This window comes from Suillus fuscotomentosus, assembly GCF_016647785.1.
Source record: "Suillus fuscotomentosus strain FC203 chromosome Unknown F5891scaffold_55, whole genome shotgun sequence".
In the NCBI taxonomy this organism is placed as follows: domain Eukaryota; kingdom Fungi; phylum Basidiomycota; class Agaricomycetes; order Boletales; family Suillaceae; genus Suillus; species Suillus fuscotomentosus.
In genome coordinates, this window is record NW_024539567.1 from 145861 (window position 1) to 165317 (window position 19457).

Here is a 19457-nt window from a genome sequence, read left to right on the forward strand (position 1 = left end):
TAAAATAAGCCTGTAAAGTGAGAAATAAAATACAAGACAATGAAATAAAGGAAAAATAGAGAGGTAATTTAGTGACAAAGGGCCAGACAGTCTCTCATATCTTCCTTATCACTCTCTATATATATCTGACATGGTATGAATCACATACCATGCATGACAGCGGTTCCGCAGGACAAAGTTCAAAAGAAGCTGAGGAGGTGTGGTGTGTTAACGAGGTTTCTCCATGGCAAGACTAAGGGCAGCTCCTTCTTCACGAGCTCCACAATATCGAGGGCATTGCGGATGTCGTGTTCATGTGAGACTTCTGGGAGAACACTGTTCCGCAGGACAAAGTTCAAAAAGAAGCTGAGGAGGTGTGGTGCGTTAACAAGGTTCCTCTCCGACCTATTACTTGTGGGAGTGTGTAGGTTGGGTAGGGGTAGTAAAACTTTGGCTAGATGGTCTGTGAATGAGAACATTGTCAGAATTTGAGCCGAAACACACAGCGAGCATAACTCACATGAAGAAATCATTGGCATGCCCATGCCTTCATGCGCAGGAACATGTCACTATCAATATGCTCAACAACCAAAAACTCGTCTCGGTGCTCTGGATCACGGGCCAAAACCGCTCCTCGGATAAAGGACTTCAAAGGTACGAATATCGAATCTCCTCGAGGAACAGCTTTGACTCGATTGAGCCTTAAATCTTTGTCAATTCTGTGAGCGCCACCAACAGGAATGCCAGCAGTGTATGGTTGAACGAGTGCAAGTTGGAAGGTGCCGGCAACATCTGGAACATTACATTGAAACATTAGTATGATCTTAACAAAGACATTTTTTTCCGCAGTAAGCTTTATGAGTGCACAATCAAAGCGCGGAGACCCATGGAAAGAGGGATTGGACCGGGGGTGGTCTGTTGACTGTTTCCAGTTGACGGTACTCTCATAATTGAGCCTGAGGTAGCGGTATTCATGAATCTAAGTCATATGGCAGTTAGCAGCGTGAAACGATGAAAGATAATCAAAGAGTAGTATACCTGGAAATCAACCGGAATAGTAATCCATCTCGTCAAGTGGAATCCATACATAGGCAATGATATGTTGACAAAATTAGAAAACTTCCTGTGAAAGCCTTGAAACGCTGTGTCCTGAGCACCGCGCCTGTTCTCGATGTCCTGAATGGTAACGGCACAACTTTGAGGGGAGCCGAGCTTGAAATGTCCATTATGATTGGTGTGATCGACATGGTCCTCATCACCGAGTGCATCGTTGTCACCGCCTAAGGCTTGCAGGCGGTGCTGTTCGTCGAGGGTATCAACACGTCCTCGCAAAAGCAGAGCTGCACATTTGTGATGATCAACGTGAAGGATCTACAAGTATATACAAGCTGCTGTTAGCAACAAAATAACGTGAAAAATCAATGCGCATACCTGCTTAGCAACGTCCTTTCCATTGGATTGATTAAGATAGGCCGCTTTCAGCGGGCCATGGAGCTTCTCATTTGGGCGTGTGCTATAGTTACGTGCCACACCTTTTGATTCAATGTCCCATCGTGCATGTTTCCAAAGGTGTGTCTTGGGAAGGTTCCAGTCCGTCTTGATGTCCTCAGTGGAGGATTTCGTCGTGGCATATTCAACATAGTCCTAGTAGATAGTGTCAGTAGTACCAATGACAATTCAATGAAAAGAAAGACAAAATACCTTGAGTGCAGCATCATAGACGAGGAATTCAGCGTCTATCATTTCAAGTGTCCGTTCTGTATGGACATCGAGCCTGATCAAACTATCCAATTGCAGGTAACTGCGAATGACATGAAGAAGGCAGTAGCCTTCTGAACTGACTTGGCGCTTTAAAACACTGAGTGCCGCATAAAACACTTGCTTTGCGATAATCAGCCACGAAAATTCAGCATCCATGAATGTATATGTGCGTACCTTGACCAAGTCCCGCCTCTTGTTGCCATCACTAAAGGTGATATGGATGACGGTAGTGAAATGGGTGAGAGCACGCCATCGAGGGAACTCAGAGACCCTGGGAGCAAGGGCTTTAGTGGTGTCAATGACAGTAAAAAATGACTTACTGTGTTTCCAAATCGTCCTGTGCCTGACGTCCAAGATCAGCGAGAATCATCTTCAACTCTCCAAGTAAATGTACCCCTCCTGTACCACCGTGCAGAGTGTGCAAGTCGTCCAGGCTCAATGCCTCATGAGGATCGGAATTCTCGACAAGCCACAAAACATTCTGAACAAATGTTAGTTGATAGTAAAATTGAAATGAAAGAAAAGTCCACTTACTGCAACAGGGCGCAATCCCAGCCCTTTCAAAACTTCCTCACCTTGAGTTCGGTTCTGTTTGTAAACGTTGAGTGCGGCCTGCGCATCTTTCGCAGACCTAATTGGAAACGTCTTCGACAGGTTGTGAAGCTCGTCAAGAGGGACGAGACAGACTGGACATGGGCATTTGCATTGTAAACCACGTATAAGCGACATCATGCATCTATTTATCATGATTTAGAACAAAAGTGAGACTCTGTAGTATATATAACTTACTGTTCCTCGTAATCTCCAGAAAGAATCAGTATGACGGGAAACAACCAGCGTAAGATCTTGTCGTAGCACGAATATGAATACCTGGTCTTCGAGAATTGGTCAAGGTTGACAAGAAGCTTGACAAATGACTCATGCCATACAACACACTTCATGGTAGTGTATCCGAGTTTCCCTTCTTCAGAAGCATCTTCGGGAACCTGTAGTTATAGTAATTATATCAGAAACAATTTCAGAGTATGTACAAAGCGAATGGGACTCACGATTGGTAACCACCCGACCACCCGACCGCCACCAATCCCCTCGCCATTTCGAATGTGGACAGGTAGATTTGCGCAACGCGCCACAACCGGGTACCCTTTGACAGTGCCATGCGAAGAGAGCCTAGTCTTGTCAGCATACAGTATGAAACAGAAGGGGGCGGCATCAAGGTTTTGTGGGAGGCGAGACTGATAACATAAACATGGTTACTGTACATATACATGAGTAATATCAAACATAGTGACATACTTGGATGTCCCACCACCAGTCACCTGTCCACGGCTCATCAAAGAAGCGTACAAAGTCCGTACCATCATGTTTGTAGACGCACTGCGCGTCCCAAACAAAATGTGGTGCTAACAGTGGGTTATCCAACAAATCGAGAGCCCAGTCCCATAAGGGACGCGCATGTACCTCGAAGACTTGTTCCTCCTTCTTGTAGGGAACCTTGACTTCGTGTTTTGAAAACTAGTATACAAAAATCTGAATAGTCAGAAATGAATATCTTGAAGAAAAAGGGAAGGTACACACCGGTGTCAGCTCAGCCGCAGCATTGTCCAATGCCTTGCGCAAATCAGACTCGTTGGACCGGGGGTCCCAAGGCATAGACCAAAGGAAGAGACATAGACAAGAGGCAGTTGGTCCTTCGGCGATAGCCATAGCTTAGTCAGCGACACGTGCACATAGCCAAACTCTGTTCATAGTGTAACACATCATCACGCATCATAGAGCTCTCCCCTCACTGCTTTCGTCCTAGTCCATCGTGGTGAACAGAGAGAATCCGAACCAGCGCGATATTGCATCACACACCTATCACACAAAAAAGCACGCAGAAGAAAGAAACATTAGCTCGCGGTCTAGATTTTAGTCATAGAATAGAACATAGAAGCTCCCAAATAGAAGCTAACGAACCATTTACAGAAACATACAGTCTTATTACGTCGCAACTCACATCAAAAACAACACCAATTACAAAAAAGAGCAGTGTTCATCTTACTCGCATTTACGTTTATATTTGATGCCCAAAGCTAACAAATTGAGACCCAGAACAGCAAAAGGACAAGCGGTAACCAACGTTCGTTTAAAAACGAACTGGGAACTCTGGTCAGAAAAGACATCAGCAGCATCATCTCCTCTCGATACACCAGATCCATCAGGACACAACACACCAAGTCACTGTAGCACATCGTCACTAAGCAGCCTCTCGGAAGAAGACGAACAGCAGAACAATCAAGTCCCCTTCCCAGAACTAGAAGTCCAAAAATTAGACATCTACATACCATCGTCCGAAGTCCAACAACCACGTCGTCGCACGAAGACAGAGCAGCTCACATCCATCTCCACAGTACCGAATTACAATCTAGCCGAATTCTTTGCACTCGCACAGTTAAAAGCCGTCATGCCTGTAGAGACCCCGCAGATATTTCACGGCGATGGAAGAGCATCAGAAAATCCGGCGGATTTCCTGAAATCCTTCAATCGAGCAATGCGTCAGCAGACAATAACAGACAGCACTGACAAATTAGACGCTTTTGGTGATTACCTCGGAACAAGTTCACAAGCAGAACGATGGTTCAAAGTGTTGCAGTCGAAAGACAAAGCGACATGGAATGCATTTGTGATAGCATTCGAGAAATGCTGGCCGCCAGTCCAGATAGCGGAAAAGACAAGAGCAGAGTACGAGAAAGAATTGTTAGAGCATATACTACGAGAAGAAGACGTAGGAAAGAAGAAGACGCTCTACGATAGAGAATGCTGGACGCACGTAGCATGGGCGATGAAGACGCTTCAACTCGCAACAGACGCAGGCATCGAACAGAGCACGTCGATGATATGGCAAGTCCGCAGTAAACTGCCGGACATCATAAAGGATCTATTGAAAGACGAAGAATATACCAAGTGGGAGGAGTTCACGAAAGCGGTGACAGAGCTCAAGGGAAGTCGGCTTGTAGAGAAACAAGAACAATACCTCAAGCAATCACACGAGCTCAAAGCGCTACGCGCAGACCTAGCTCGAGTCCAGACACGAGCACCGCAGCAAAACCCAATTGCAGCATTACAAAGTCAATTCAATAGAATGTCGATTAACCCCACGACACCGCCAACGCTTCCGACAGCGAACAACACATATAACCGGGTACCAGCAGCAACCAATCGTCAGAACGCACAACCAATGTATAATCGGCAACCGGCCACAACGCAACAGCCGTTAGTAGTAACGGAGGAGATGAAAACAATGGTCAGGCAGTTAGTCCAAACGATGCCGCAACACCCGGATAGCGCAGCAGGAAAAGCAGCATATAGAGCGCAGCTCGCACAGTGGAACACGAGATGGGGAGAGAACGCGAGAGTCACACAAGAGACAGGATACCCACTAAAGCCGGGCACGGCAGCCATCGCATCCAGCGAATGCTTCGCATGTGGGACACATGGACACAACGGACGGGATTGCCCGTTACCGCCGAACCACGAAGAGAGGCTAACGCGCAAAGAAGCAGTGTGGAGAGCAATTGTGAGCAAGACGCTGGGCGCATACAACAGAGCAACGGCCACACCGATATCACTAGTCATGAGTAACGGCTACGAGGAGACACAGTTAGAAGCGTGGATTGAAGAGATTCCCGAACAACAGGGAAAAGTGGACGGGTCGACGTAAAAAAGAACATTACGTCGACCCAAAGTCTCAAACACATTCAAGCCGGAGTCGAAGTCCTCGCATGCGAAGAGGCAACATGCGAGGACAACTCTAGGACCATTAGCCCCAAAGTTTCTGCTGAGCGCGTAGCTAAGGATATCGCATGTACTACCGAACTTCACGACGCAATCGAAACCGATGACTTGTATTCGGTTGGACACCCGGTCGTCACAAAAACTCAGTTAAAAAATGGAGAGGCAGTTCCGTTCGCTCACCGAATAGAGCTAGAAGGTCCACAAGGAGAAAGAGTCAGAGTACGAGCAATATTCGATGACGGCGCAATGACCAGTGCAATGTGCACGTCGATCTTCGAGAAGATCAAGCACAGATTGGGAAACTGGAGCGCATCAGACAAACGATTAAGGATGGCAAATGGAAATATAGTCAAAGCAATCGCAAAGTGGACGGGAATGATTAGGATTGAAGAAGTCGGAGTGCGGAGCACGTTTGAAGTCTTTGACAGTGGCGGAAGCTGGGGCTTCTTACTAGGAAAACCGACACTTCAAACATTCGCAGCAATTCACGAATACGAAACGGACACGATCGTGATAACCGACGGAATCAAAACAGTCGCAATAGAAAACCAGATAGCGGACAAGCGGATGTTACAGAGAGCAGATGCAGTCAGTCTCACGCTAGACGAGAAACAACAAAGGACGTTAGAAAACAAAACAAAACCATCAAACATCCCAATGGGCCAATGGAAGCCGACAGGATACTGGATCAGAAAGAAGAGAGAGAGCGCGTCAAAAGAAAGAACAGCAGAAAAAGAGAATAACACATCAAAGGGAGTGACAGCGGCCAGAGTATCGAGAGAACAATCAAGCACTGACACACATAATCTAACAGAAGAAACAACGAGCATCAACATATTAAACGCACAAGAAGGACCAGACGAAGGAGGAGAGCAACTATTAGAAGAACTTCCAGAGTTAGAACCGATGAGGAACGACGCGTCAATATACTCAAGACAAACGAATCCATTTAATCCGGCAAGAGTCAAAGAAATTCTCCGACAGATCACGTTCGGGAACGACCTGACAGTAGACGAGAAAAAGGAGTTAGAACAGTTTATAGCGGAAAACGCAGACAGTTTTGCACTAACGCTAAGAGAAGTAGTCCCTATTCCTGGAGCAGCGCTGAATTTAAACATTCCAGATAACGCAATATTCAACCTACGGATACATCAACGCCCTTTAACGCCCGAACAAGCGAAGTTTTACAATGAGCGAGTAACGGACATGTTGGAAGCAGGTATAGTAGAGAGAGCATCCCCAGAACTGATTCGATGTGTAGCAACCACGGTTATAGCGCAAAGAGCACACGAAACGGGCGGTCTACCATGGGACGAGCTAAAGCAACGAATCAACGACCAACATAGAGCAGCGGGACTACAACCAGCCTATGAGTTACCGCCACGAGAGATACAGAATCCTACCTTAGAAGAAACAAGAGAAAAAGGACCGAAAAAATGGAGGATCTGTCAGAATTTCGCGCAGCTTAACAAAATAACGGAAGTAGTCCCAATGCCGCAGGGGGATATATTAGCAAAACAACAGAGGTTAAGTGGTCAACGTTACATCTCAATTTTTGACTTCGCAGCAGGGTATTATGCGATAGAAGTGCCGGAGAAGTGGCGTCCATATTTAGCGTTCTACATCGAAGGAAGAGGGTACTTTCAATATCGACGAATGCCGATGGGAATTACAGGAGCACCGACAGCGTTCTGCGATACATTAGCAGAAAGGCTACACGATTTCCTAGTGACGCACTATATGGAATTGTTCATGGACGACGGAGGATGCGCGACAGGTACGTTTAGAGAAATGATGGATAAGCTAACAGTTTTGTTCCAACGTTTTCAAGAATGTCGATTTTCAATAGCTCCGAGCAAGACAAAGCTTTGCATGTCAGAGACCGAGTTCGCAGGAGGAACGATAGGAAGAGAAGGAGTGAAACCAGATCTAACAAAGCTGACAGCCATTGTAGACTGGCGACAACCCGAAGACGCACAGAACTTAGCCTCGTTTTTAGGACTAACAGGATTCTACAGAACGTTAATCAATGCATACGCGAAAAGAGAAGGCCCACTAAGAGATTTACTACTGCAAGCACCCATAGACAGCACAATGTCCAAAACAGCGTATCGACGAGCCATGAGCGGCTTCAAGTTAAGTACTATTTGGACGCAGGAACATACTAAAGCATTTTTAGATCTAAAAACGGCGATTACATCAAGACCAGTATTACACGCACCAAGATACGATGGGTCGCACTTCATAGTGACATCGGACGGATGTATAGAAGGCTTCGCAGCGGTCCTAGCACAGAGAATCAAGACGCGAACATCAGCAGGGAAATGGGTCGAACGTCTATATCCTCTAGGCTTCGCATCAAAACGGACATCAGCGACAGAAAAGAAGTACAAATCGTACTTACTAGAATTCGCAGCGCTCAAATTCGGGTTGGATAAATTCTCGAGCATCATCTGGGGATTTCCGGTCGAGATTGAAACAGACTGCAGGGCGATGAGAGACACGCTGCTGAATCCGCATCTGAACGTAGTACACGCAAGATGGAGAGAGGGAATATTAGCGTATCATATAGTGGACATAAGGCACGTACCAGGAAAGCTGAATGTCGTTGCTGATGGCCTTAGCAGAAAATGGGAAAACACCGCTCCAGTAGCAGGAGACGGAAACGAGTAGACGGTAAGCGAAGACTGGGAAGCAAGGATAGGACTAATTAACGACATCATGAACGTTACGACGGTGGACGCACAAGTAGACAAGCTTCGCACACGATTCGAGAACGAGCCAGTATTCAAGGAAGTCGTAGAAGCTATATGTAACCTAGATCAAGCCACGGAGATCAGAGAGAAACGGCGAGCAAGACACAGAGCAGAACAGTACGTTATAGAAGAAGGGAGGCTCTGGAAGCTACGAGGTGGCACAACGACGAGAGCCAGGACAAGAGTAGAATGTGTCTCGAGAGGAGAAGCCAAGGTACTAGCAGCACAAGAGCATGCAGAAGGAGGCCACTGGGGACGAGATGCGATCAAAATCGCATTACTGGACCGAATATGCAGCCCCAAGCTAGACGCGTCAATCCTAGATGCCATCAAAGACTGCGCAAAATGCAAGAACTTCGGACCGACGCACATAAATTCGCTACTAGAGCCAATAACCAGGCGGCACCCATTCGAACTGTTAGTTGGAGACTATCTCACCCTCCCGAAAGGGAAAGGAGGATACAATACGCTCGGCGTGTACTTGGACACGTTTTCGCAGCATATCTGGGTGTTTAAATATAAAACATCAGGTAGTGCAAAAACGACAATTGAAGGACTCAAGAACATCTTCAACGCATTCACAACACCGGAAACATTCATGGCGGACGGTGGCAAGCACTTCAACAACGAAGCAGTGAAGGACTTCTGTGAATCGAAGAAATGCAAAGTACACATCGTAGCGGCGTACTCCCCGTGGATCAACGGCCTTGTAGAAGGAACAAATAAGCTTTTACTACACGTTTTAAAATGCTTATGCGCACCAAGTTTAGGAGAAGATCAAAGTCAAGGACAAAAAACGACAGAAAGCGGCTTGACACAATCGTGGCCAGACCATCTGGAGGATGCGGTGCACGCTCTTAACTATCGATTATTGCCAGCACTGAAATTTTCTCCAAAGGAACTTCTTTTAGGATTAGTAGTCAACACACCGAAGACGAATGTAGAAGAAAGCGCGTCAGCGACACGCACTTCAGACCCACTAACTCAAATAGCATACGTCGAACAACAACGGTTGGACGGATACGATGAAGTAGTGCGACATGCGATCAAGAGGAAGGCAGCATTTGATAAAAAGTTGCTACAACGAGCGCCAGGTGAGGTTATATTTCGAATCGGACAACTAGTTCAAGTATATCGCAATGATTTAGATTATACGTTCAAAGCGGAACGAAAGCTCATACCAAAATGGTCAATCCCAAGGCGTATACGAGAGAAGATCCTAAACTCGTACAAGCTTGAAGCGCTGAACGGAATCCCAGTTCAAGGAGAGTTTAGTGCAAGACGACTCAGAGCATTCACCCCGAGAACGGGAACGAAGTTAGCAAGAGAACAAGAAGAGCATGAACGCAGAATCAGAGAGAGAGGAGACGACGACACGGAAGCAGATACAGAAGATAGAACGGAGAAAGAATCAGAGAAACAGAAGGGACATGAAGAAGAAGAGAACGACCAGACAAGAGACGAAGCGGATGAAGAAGAGAACGAATAGGACAATAGAAGTGATAGTAGGAAGAACGCCGAGGACGGCGTTGGTTGTTTTTTAGGGGGGTGCATGGACCGGGGGTCCCAAGGCATAGACCAAAGGAAGAGACATAGACAAGAGGCAGTTGGTCCTTCGGCGATAGCCATAGCTTAGTCAGCGACACGCGCACATAGCCAAACTCTGTTCATAGTGTAACACATCATCACGCATCATAGAGCTCTCCCCTCACTGCTTTCGTCCTAGTCCATCATTTTTCAGCGTGATTTTAGCTTGGCCCTGTGATATTTGGGCCATGAGGTTGAGCAGCCAGTCAATTTGGTTCTTGTTGAGAGCAGCGTCGAGAGCGATTTCAGAGAACTCGAAATCTGCGCGTGATTGGAATGGACGCCATGGTTCTTGCTCTGCAGGAAGCACTTGCGTCTCAGGAGTGATGCCGAACTCCTCGAAGCGTTGATAGAGTGTTTGACGACCACTGCGAGGGTGAAATTCGGTTTTGAATTTGTAAGGTTGTTCAATGGGCACAGGCGGAGGTTCGACATTGGTGGCCATACTGGCATCGGATAAGACTGTAGCATAGATGATTGTTAATCAATCGATGAATGAGAAGATGTAAGTACATACCTGGGCTGGGAACACCCTCATTTCCAGGATCGAACTCCATAACATTGTGACCATCCGATGAAGGACTACCTATAGGTGCAGCCGAAAGATCATTTTGGAAGTGTCAGAGCAGTGCGATCAAACACGAGCAGATTGACATACCTTGTCCTGAGGCTGGTGGTCCAGGGTCAACCTTGATTGAATGCGATGGGCCCGCAACTGCCATCAAGGCTCGTTGAGCTTGATGGCGAGCTAGTTCCATTATGATCAATGTCAATAATGATTGATATTAATAGAATGAAATTGGAAATGACTCACCCGTTTGTTTGTTTCGATCGTATTCTCAATTAAAGTTCTCTTGATCCTGCGCATCACGCATCTTGCACTTCGATTCATGCCGCTTGAAGCCCTGGGATTTGAACATTTCGCCGCAGTGGGGGCATTTGGACCCACTAGTCAGTGTTTTTTGGGTATAATTGTACTTACTTCTGCTTGAACGGTTTGGTGCCATTGATTTAACAGTATGGACAATGCAGTTTGTACAGGATGTGCAGAGAAGAGAAGAGAATGGCACGACCTTGTGGCAACAAAGAGGGATGTTCTGATAAGGTCACATGTTCGATCTTGTAAGGCGGCAGCATTTTAATACATATTAAATACATAACGCGCCTTGCCAGGCACTTCGATTCCTTAAATGGCACTTACAAGGTCCCTTATAATGCACGTGAGCAGCCTTCTAAGCCGGCGGTATTATAAAGCTCGTTTACCTTTTTCCGACATTTATCACCCAATAAGGGAATCGAAATAATGTTGCACAGCCACGACGGACCACGTTAACCCATACCTTCAGCGCTCCAACTTTCTCAACGCTGTTCACCGTGACAAGCAACCATGGCGAGAGCGCAGGATAGTTTCACTTTTACGGTCGGAAAGCTCGGTAAGTGACTGGCACTTGACGCGTTCATAAGACTCATAATATTAACTCCAGATGCGGGCATGGCTGTAAGTCCAACTTGAAGTTCAGTACGTCACCCAAATATGAAGTGACGCGGTGCAGATCCTTCTGGGCGACCGAGCTCACCTAATAGAGTTTCCATCGGTACTACTTCCTCCTGGAGCAACAACTGGGTCTATAGTCAACATCTCGGTCCACCGGAACGTGGCTCAGGAGCGAAAGCGAGATCACGAGTTCTGGTCGCTCCAAGAAGATATCTTAGAGACATTTGGAAGTCACTCGCCTGAGAATCCGCAGCTCGAGGTGAGCAGCACCCACTTTATTTCAGTCCACCTCGCTCACACCACTATTTTCAGGTCCGTAATGTCACCCAAACTTCTGTCACGCTCGAATGGCCCCCCATTAAGCTCGCTAATGCGAAGTTACGTTCCCTCGACATATACAAGAACAGCCAACGCCTTGCCTCGATTCCTAATGCACTCACCAACTACTCCACAAAACTTTCTGGACTCTCCGTAGATACCCAATACACTTTTCAACTCCTCCTCCGTACTTCCGCAGGAACCTATCCTTCGAACCTCATCCGCGTGCGCACGCACACAATTGCAGATACAAGCGGAATTTCAGTTTGCTTCGCAAATGTCACAGACAGCGTGTTGCTGGAAAATGCAAAGCTTGCTTTGAAAGAGATGCGCGCAAAGTGGAGCGACAAAATTCAAATCGATACGACGCATTTCGTGTGCACTACTCCTGCAGTCACGCCCGCAGGTGCGCAACCAGCCGGTGGTGTTGCAGCAGCTCCAGGTGCAGAATATCAACGTGCCTTGCAGTTGAGCATCCCTGTGGTTCAACCGCAGTGGATTTTAGCGTGCCACAGCGAAAAAAAGTTCGTTTGTTCTATTCATAACGCTTCTCGTTGACAGTTTTTATGTTCAGAATGGTGCCGATCTCGGGCTACTATCTCGGGGTCACCCCGCCCAATTCTGGCTACTCCCAGCGTCCCCAATCGATGTCACAAGCCTCTCTCCCCAGCTCCAGCGCAGCTCATAAAAACTCGGCATCGCGTCAAAGTCTCCCATCAATACGCCGTCCTACACCACCGTCGGCAACCACACAAGGGCCGATCAATGAGGAAGAGGACGAGGAGGAGCAAGCGCCCCCACCGAAACCGTCTCCCTCTGAAATGAAGCACAAGAGCAACGGTACGATGGATAGGAATTTCAAATTTCCGACGTCACCAACTCAAGCTCAAGTAGTGCCACCCGTACCCTCTCTTCCTACGCAACCACATGCTCCGAAGCCCGAGCATGAAGCAGGTTCGAACCATACGAATGAAGATGACTTGACGCCCGTGGTGGTAGTCGTGCCATCTAGCGTAGAAGTTCCTCCCCCTCCTCCGGTGGAGAAAGAGATCCGGAAGAGTTTCGTGGAATCTGAGGATGGCGAGGAGGAAGTTGGCGAGACGGTGGAAATTGATTTGCGGTGAGAATAGCAGACTGTTTGTCGTTTACTTACTTTGTTGTGTAGCCTTTGGTGTTTTGAACTTGTACTTTGGCTGCCCTGTATGCTGAAATGTTCGACGTTTCAGCATATAAATACCATTGACATTTCGTTCTGCATATCATTGTTTCCAGAAAACGCAGAAGAAACAGGGCCAGTCTATAATGATCATGGCGAGCAGGAAGCGGGATGACGTCACAGTACCTCCTCCCAAACCTATCCAGAATTCGCTGATGCAGTTCCTAGCGTTCCAGCACGACACAGTTGAATTGAAATAGGTAGGCTACTTCTACAAAAAGACTCCTTATGTAACATTAAATAATATTGCCAATATGCCGCGGTGCTAAATCTACTGAATTGCAGAAGCCCATGGAAGCGGCGAAGCACCCTTAACCTTGAGCTTGATTTGGCAGCTCGCATATTCATCGATGACGCATAGCTATATTCGTTGGACTCCTAGTATCCTGTTCCTTCCCAGCGGATGAGATTATACCTTTTCTTTCTTTTTCTGGTTTGAAAGGGGTAGGGCGTCTCCGGAGCGTCTGGTTTCATGAGTCTGGGATGAATGGTGAAGCTTTGAAGCCTGAGGGAGGTTGTTGGTATGAAAGTGTGATGTATACCTTTCTGTGGTGTACGGTGGTGACAAAGGATTAGAGAGACGCTTGGAGACGTGTCTTAAGATGGTGAGCTCGTTCTAGTTGTTTCATATGGATGGGGAGAAGGTTTACCGATTCTAGATATTCAAATCATCAGATTTCATGTGGGTAGAGATACAAGATTGCCTCCTAGCAGTCTGGTACAGCGATTAAGTTAGGATGGATACAGATTGTGAATCTCCAGATATAGTGGGGTAGTAGCATACAAAAGAAGGTTATATCGACTGCCAGCGCCGTACTCGTCAGTGTCATCGCACTGACTTAAACAAGGGACACACCAGAATAATAGTAGTATAATATGTCATTCACACCCATCCAGTCCCATCCACACAACATACACCTGACATCTGACATGCAAGATTTGACTCATACACCCACCCTTCTCTTCTTCACCTCCCTCCCCCTGGTTCGTCCCCTGTCATCCCCATCTGACTCACATATACCCTTCTCACTCTCCTTTTCCCTCCCGCGCTCACGCAGCACACGCACAGAACCGCCTCTCACGATCATTCTCGTGCGCGAAAGACTACGCTCTTCCCGTGCTGCGCTCCGCGTACGTGGTTTACTCATGTTCTCGTCAGTAGGAGGGCGCGTTTTGTCGTCTGCAGTAAGGCGGGTCTTTTGTTCGTCTACAGTAGAGCGCGTTCTTGTGCGTTCTCGAGTAGGACGGATAGGGATATTCGGTTGTGGGTCGGTTTCAGATTCGGAAACGGCATCTACGGTTGGTGATGCGACGTGAGACTTGTGGAGGTTAGATTTAGGTCTCGGATGGACGAGGGTAGCTGAGGATATGAATGAGCCGGATTTGGAGAGGGGTTTGGGTGTGGGCCTGGGCGTGGATGTTTTTGAAGTGGGCTTGGGAGTTGACTTGGGTGAAGCATCGACATTTGCTTTTGCGATTGCCTTGGATTTGTCTTTCTTCCTTATGCTGGCACTCAGGTCACTGCCAGAGATGGATACGCTCCGCTTGCGTTTACGGCCGTGACATCCCGTCGCGGCGCAAGAAAATAGTTTATCGTCGTGGATGGTAGAATCTGCGCGGAAACGCGCACGCCTGGTGTCTGTCTATATCTGAAATCAGTCTTTGAATTGCAAAGCACGAGATAATACTCACTGTGTGTCTTCCCTCATAACACCACCCATCCGGGGGACCCATATCTCCCGTCCCTTCGACACTGCTTCCACAGCAGCACCACAAGGTCTCATACGCAGCACGATCGACGAGTGCGCTTTCATCATCATGTGGAATGCGGCAAGACGTGTCTGTATTTGAAAGTTCAAAGAAAGAGGAGTGGCAGCGCACGCAATGGAGTTGTGGCGGCGGGGAGAGTTCGTGGAAGAACTGAGTAAGGGCAGTGAGTGTATGTGGGGAGGGGGGTATCAGTGGGGGATCGGAGGTCGGGGAGAGGTGGGCGAGGGTGTATGTGTGTAGGGTCTGGGGAGGGACAGAGCGTACGAGGTCATACAAGGCGGTTGGGTCTGTTACCTCTTGCTCGGGCTCTGTCTCGGTAGTGGGTGGTGGTGTGGGCGAGAGGGCTACTGGTAAGTCAGTGTGTGAAAGTGAGGGAGAGGGTGTATGTAGTTGTGCGTTGGGTAATGAATCGGACTTGCGAGTGAAAAGACTGAAGACCATCGTATAGAACGTTGATCTGAGTCTTTCGGTTAAAATACTTAGGTGGTAGATAATGAAACAAAAGAAGGACGGTAGAAACGATATCTAGACAATATAATCTGCTCCTCGAGGTCAACGCGTGCAGCACACGGGCAACGGCCTGCACACCAAACAATGACAAATATAGCTCGTACCATGCTGTCTGAAACGTGTTTTCTTGCAGAAACTCTAGGATCACACGATGTGAGACCAGATGATTTCCCTTCTGCATCAATGGCTGGGTTTTAAATCCTCGTTGACTTATAAATACCTCGTCCCAACCTCTCCCTTGTCCCTCGAGGTGAGCGACGGCCGTTTCAGATATCGTTACTACCGCAGAGATCGCCAAACACACCAATGCAAATTTTTTGCTAAACGAGTAATTGAAGGTGTTCTCATGCGGCGGTCCTTAAGCGTGATCGTTCGATTAGCCCATATCACACTATATGCTCAAGTACCGCTGTTATGACTCCGAGCAGTTTTTTCTTATTGACGCTACTCTGTCCGCCCTCTCGATCCATTTCTCACAAGTACTGATCGCTTCCTTTCTCAAATCCACGCTTACATATATACCTCAGGCTCTCGTTTTGACGCTGGTGAAGTGGGCAAGTTGCATTCGACAGTCTACTCAAGTCACTAACGCTAAACCTCTCATTCCTACTCGTAGCTCTCGCGTCCCTGAACATCTCATTTGCATTGGGTGTGTGCGGCCTATGGCGTATTACTTCCAAGGTCAGATGAATTTGAGGTCCTGCGAGCAAATGTGTGGGGTCGAGACTTGGGATATATTTCAACTCGCTAGCGCGAGCGACGCACATGCCATATCTATTATGATGCAGACCCGCTGTCCACCATTTCCACCTAATCAGCAGTCCTGTCAAGAACGTTCTTATTCGGTGTTTCCCTCCGTTTCCTCCTTGCACGCTCAAGTGCTAGCTGTTAATATGATTCCACCCTCTCATGATGTCTTATTGCTAATATATTCAGGGTGGCAGACACTTCTCCTGGCCCTGGCGAGTTGTCCTAGTTGTGTTGTATAACAACAACATCACTGACGCGAAGCAAACGCTAAATAATGCGGACGTCATCTCGAGTAAGACTTTAGTCCAAATCTAGGTTAACCTCGGGATGTCAGCAGTTGCATCCAATGCCAGAAGAACCTTCGCCGTCGACCAGTATTAGCATGTATGACGTGTAAGTATCTCTTTCACCGCGCTCAACCATGTCTCACATACCTTTGTGTAGAATGATTTAACATCACAGACTTGACCATCCATGGCACGGGAGCTACATATGGTATGTGGCAATGTGTATTATGTTGAGAAGCCTAAATGCAACATACATAATGGTTCCATATAGAATTGCGTGTACTAGACGCAGCTAGAACGAAAACACGAACTGGTGGGCCCATCTGAAGGGTTATCGCCATACCGACTGCCATCCTCAATCACCGGAAATCTAAGAAACAACATGTTTTGGAGTTGCCAATCCAAAACCCCAAATACAAGATAATCCAACATTCAATCACAGCTGACTTGAATCAGAGTTTGAAAAGATTGATTATCTTCAATGCTAATGGCAAATCGCGAATACCCGTGATGCTAGCAACCAGAGCAGATCAAAGGAAGTGTCGGATCTCCGCTACGAACGTTTGAGGAACAGAAGCTCAACGTATCACCGGGTGGAATACTACGTCTTTGGATGATGATCTAATTAAAATTCGAGGGCAGGGCCAATCAGGCGAATTGTGTGAACCGTGTACGTCTTCTTCCTATCTGTTGCATGGACCCCTGAAACAATTGCGACCAGGCCCGTTGACTGATGCGGAACATTGCGGCGACACGACATGGACGCGCGAGTCTATTTGTTTTGATTGGCAAGCAGGGTACTTATGATAACCCCCTTATGTTTTTAGCGTCCGGCGAGGGCGTAATGCTATAAAACAGGTATAGAATACCCCACCACACGCACCTGTGCAACTTCGAGCAAGACCTATCGCCCAAACACAAAATCCACCTCAACTGTGCTGCCGCTTTAAAATGGCAGCGCTCATTCCAAACATCACACCCAGTCGAACATTCGAAGGTCATGAGGATCGCGTGATCGCACTCGCAGTTTTCCGCGACCGTGACGAACGCATGGTCACGGGCTCGTATGACGGGATGCTTCGTTTGTGGGACTTGAAAACAGGTGTAGTGTTGAAGAAGATGGAGGGGCATCGCAGTCGGGTGCGCGCATTGGCTATTTCGCCAGATGGGCAATGGATAGCAAGCGGTGATGAGAGCGGAGAAATCATCGTCTGGCATGGAAACACTGGGGAATCACTCAACCAAGCACTCAATAAAGCCCATGACAGCTGGATATTCTCGCTTGACTTTTCTTCGGATTCCAGGATGCTGGCCAGTGGATCATCTGACACCACCACGAAGTTGTGGAATACATCGACATGGCAGGTGCAACATACACTCAGTTGCGGTGGACCTGTCCGCTGCGTTCAGTATTCGCCACGGCCGATAGGCAATTCCCAAGCGCTTCTTGCAATTGCAACGCACCACTACGGTGTCCAAATTTACCAGAATTACACTTCAAACGGATATAATAACGTTTCCTACAGTCGCAATCACACACCACCACCTCCATTCCCCACTCAATCGATGAGAACGATTGGTGAAGGATCCGAGTACACACTCGCTTGGGCGCCCGATGGCTCACGGCTTTTCTCGGGAGGGGATGAGACAGATCCCACTATGCGAGAGTGGGATACATCGACCTGGAGACAGGTCGGTGCTTCCTGGAAGGGCCATTTCAAGAACATCCACGCCATTTCTTTGAACTCTAGCGGCACTCTCCTTGCCTCCGCATCTCATGACAATCGTGTCTGCCTATGGCGACTCTCAGATCGACGAAACATTGCCATATTCAAGCACTCTGGAGAGGTGAACTGCGTCACGTTCTCTGCGGATGACAAGCGCATCCTCAGTGGAGGTTTGGATAAAAGAATCTCAGAGTGGCCAACATCCGATGATGCTTTGCCAGAGGATGCTTTACAGGATGGCCTCATGAAGGAACTGGGGACGCATCAGGTACGTTTGTTTCATTTTCTCGCCAATTAATCATCTAAGCGTCTTTTTCATGTCAAGGCTGAAGCCCACTCTGAGTTCAAGGCACGTTCCCACTTTTGATTCTTCTTATAACGCAATGTGAACATGATTTACGCAGGTCGTCGCTATGAACCCGACAGTCCGCAACGCGTGCACAGCTAGGGACTGGTCTACCGCTATAAAGGTGCTAAATCTGGATATTGACTCGAATGCCAATTACACCGCATATGCCAATCGCGCATTTGTTATGGCGCGAAAGTGTGACTGGAACCAAGCACTTCAAGACGCAATTCGGGTGAGATTGATTGACCCATCATGACCTATTTACAAAAGTTAACTTCAATGATGACATAGTCCGTCAGCATCCAGCCATCGTTGGCAGGCCATATATCCAAGGGTATTGCTCTCTGTGGAAAAAAGCAGGTTCTGGCTGCGAGGATATCATTTGACCTCGCATCCATGTTTACGAGCGATTTGAAGACCGATCACTTCCTGTTTTTGATTAAGGTAGGTAATATTTTTCTCACATACTGCGTGCTCCACTGCGATTTTTAGACCATTGCGTTGTTCAATGCAAATGAACATCAAGAGGCAATGCTGCGTATCCGAGAGCTGGCTGCGTCTCCCGATGTCGATCTTGTTGCTTGTCGTATAGTGGAAGTGAGTACCATTCGCTCGTTCATTCCAGATTCATGCGTCGTTATTGATTCCTGCCCTTCGTACACCAGGCCTACCTACGGGTCCAAATGGGAAATATCGCCTTGGAGGGTGCGCGCTACAATGAAGCTGTTGGACACTTCACTGCCGCTGCCAATGCCAGCACTTTCTTCTACAAATCACCAATTCATTTGACGTACGATGAATTTGTCGTGGTATGTTGATATGACTCAACCTAAACTTTATTCGTGCTCAACTGCGTGTTTTCCACAGCTCTTTGGCTGGAACCTCAAGTCCTTGTGGAAGACTGCGAACCAGCAACAGTGTTTTGCACTCTTTCGAGCAGGTAGTTTTGGAGCAGCCATCGAATCGTATCAGTCCATGATGGACAAGATTGATGAGGATATGAAGGTCGAGTTGTGTGCTTGGTTCACTGGTAAGTATTCGGTAACGTCTTATCGTCTATAATTATCAACTGCACTTCATTCAGCTCTCCAGTAAGATCGAAACGCGGTCTATGCTTCCCATGGAGATGATGCGCTCGTAACGAGCGATTACTCGCATAGTTGGAAACACAGATA

General features: G+C 47.4%; 4 protein-coding genes across 4 annotated transcripts; 1 reads left to right on the forward strand and 3 right to left on the reverse strand.

Moving 5' to 3' along the window:
- Positions 1 to 508: 508 nt before the first annotated feature.
- On the reverse strand, positions 509 to 3447 carry F5891DRAFT_1130269 (uncharacterized protein; the record flags this gene model as incomplete). The annotated part of the gene is made up of 11 exons (XM_041364502.1): positions 509 to 958; positions 1018 to 1350; positions 1411 to 1623; positions 1681 to 1860; positions 1915 to 2024; positions 2089 to 2221; positions 2275 to 2476; positions 2530 to 2726; positions 2790 to 2975; positions 3037 to 3255; positions 3319 to 3447. The coding sequence occupies 11 exons, from the start codon at positions 3445 to 3447 to the stop codon at positions 509 to 511; spliced, it is 2352 nt and encodes a 783-aa protein (XP_041222010.1).
- Positions 3448 to 9981: 6534 nt separating this feature from the next.
- F5891DRAFT_1193009 (uncharacterized protein) lies at positions 9982 to 10618 on the reverse strand (the record flags this gene model as incomplete). Its single annotated transcript, XM_041367672.1, has 3 exons — positions 9982 to 10322; positions 10378 to 10446; positions 10519 to 10618. The coding sequence occupies 3 exons, from the start codon at positions 10616 to 10618 to the stop codon at positions 9982 to 9984; spliced, it is 510 nt and encodes a 169-aa protein (XP_041222011.1).
- Positions 10619 to 11177: 559 nt separating this feature from the next.
- On the forward strand, positions 11178 to 13163 carry F5891DRAFT_1053816 (uncharacterized protein). Its single transcript, XM_041362590.1, has 5 exons — positions 11178 to 11293; positions 11345 to 11358; positions 11414 to 11614; positions 11668 to 12197; positions 12248 to 13163. The coding sequence occupies exons 1-5, from the start codon at positions 11248 to 11250 to the stop codon at positions 12795 to 12797; spliced, it is 1341 nt and encodes a 446-aa protein (XP_041222012.1). The 5' UTR covers positions 11178 to 11247; the 3' UTR covers positions 12798 to 13163.
- A 670-nt stretch (positions 13164 to 13833) lies between these two features.
- Positions 13834 to 15306, reverse strand: F5891DRAFT_1280645 (uncharacterized protein; the record flags this gene model as incomplete). Its single annotated transcript, XM_041370431.1, has 2 exons — positions 14582 to 15306; positions 13834 to 14532 (listed from the first exon to the last, which is right to left on the reverse strand). The coding sequence occupies exons 1-2, from the start codon at positions 15098 to 15100 to the stop codon at positions 13834 to 13836; spliced, it is 1218 nt and encodes a 405-aa protein (XP_041222013.1). The 5' UTR covers positions 15101 to 15306.
- Between the last annotated feature and the right edge of the window lie 4151 nt (positions 15307 to 19457).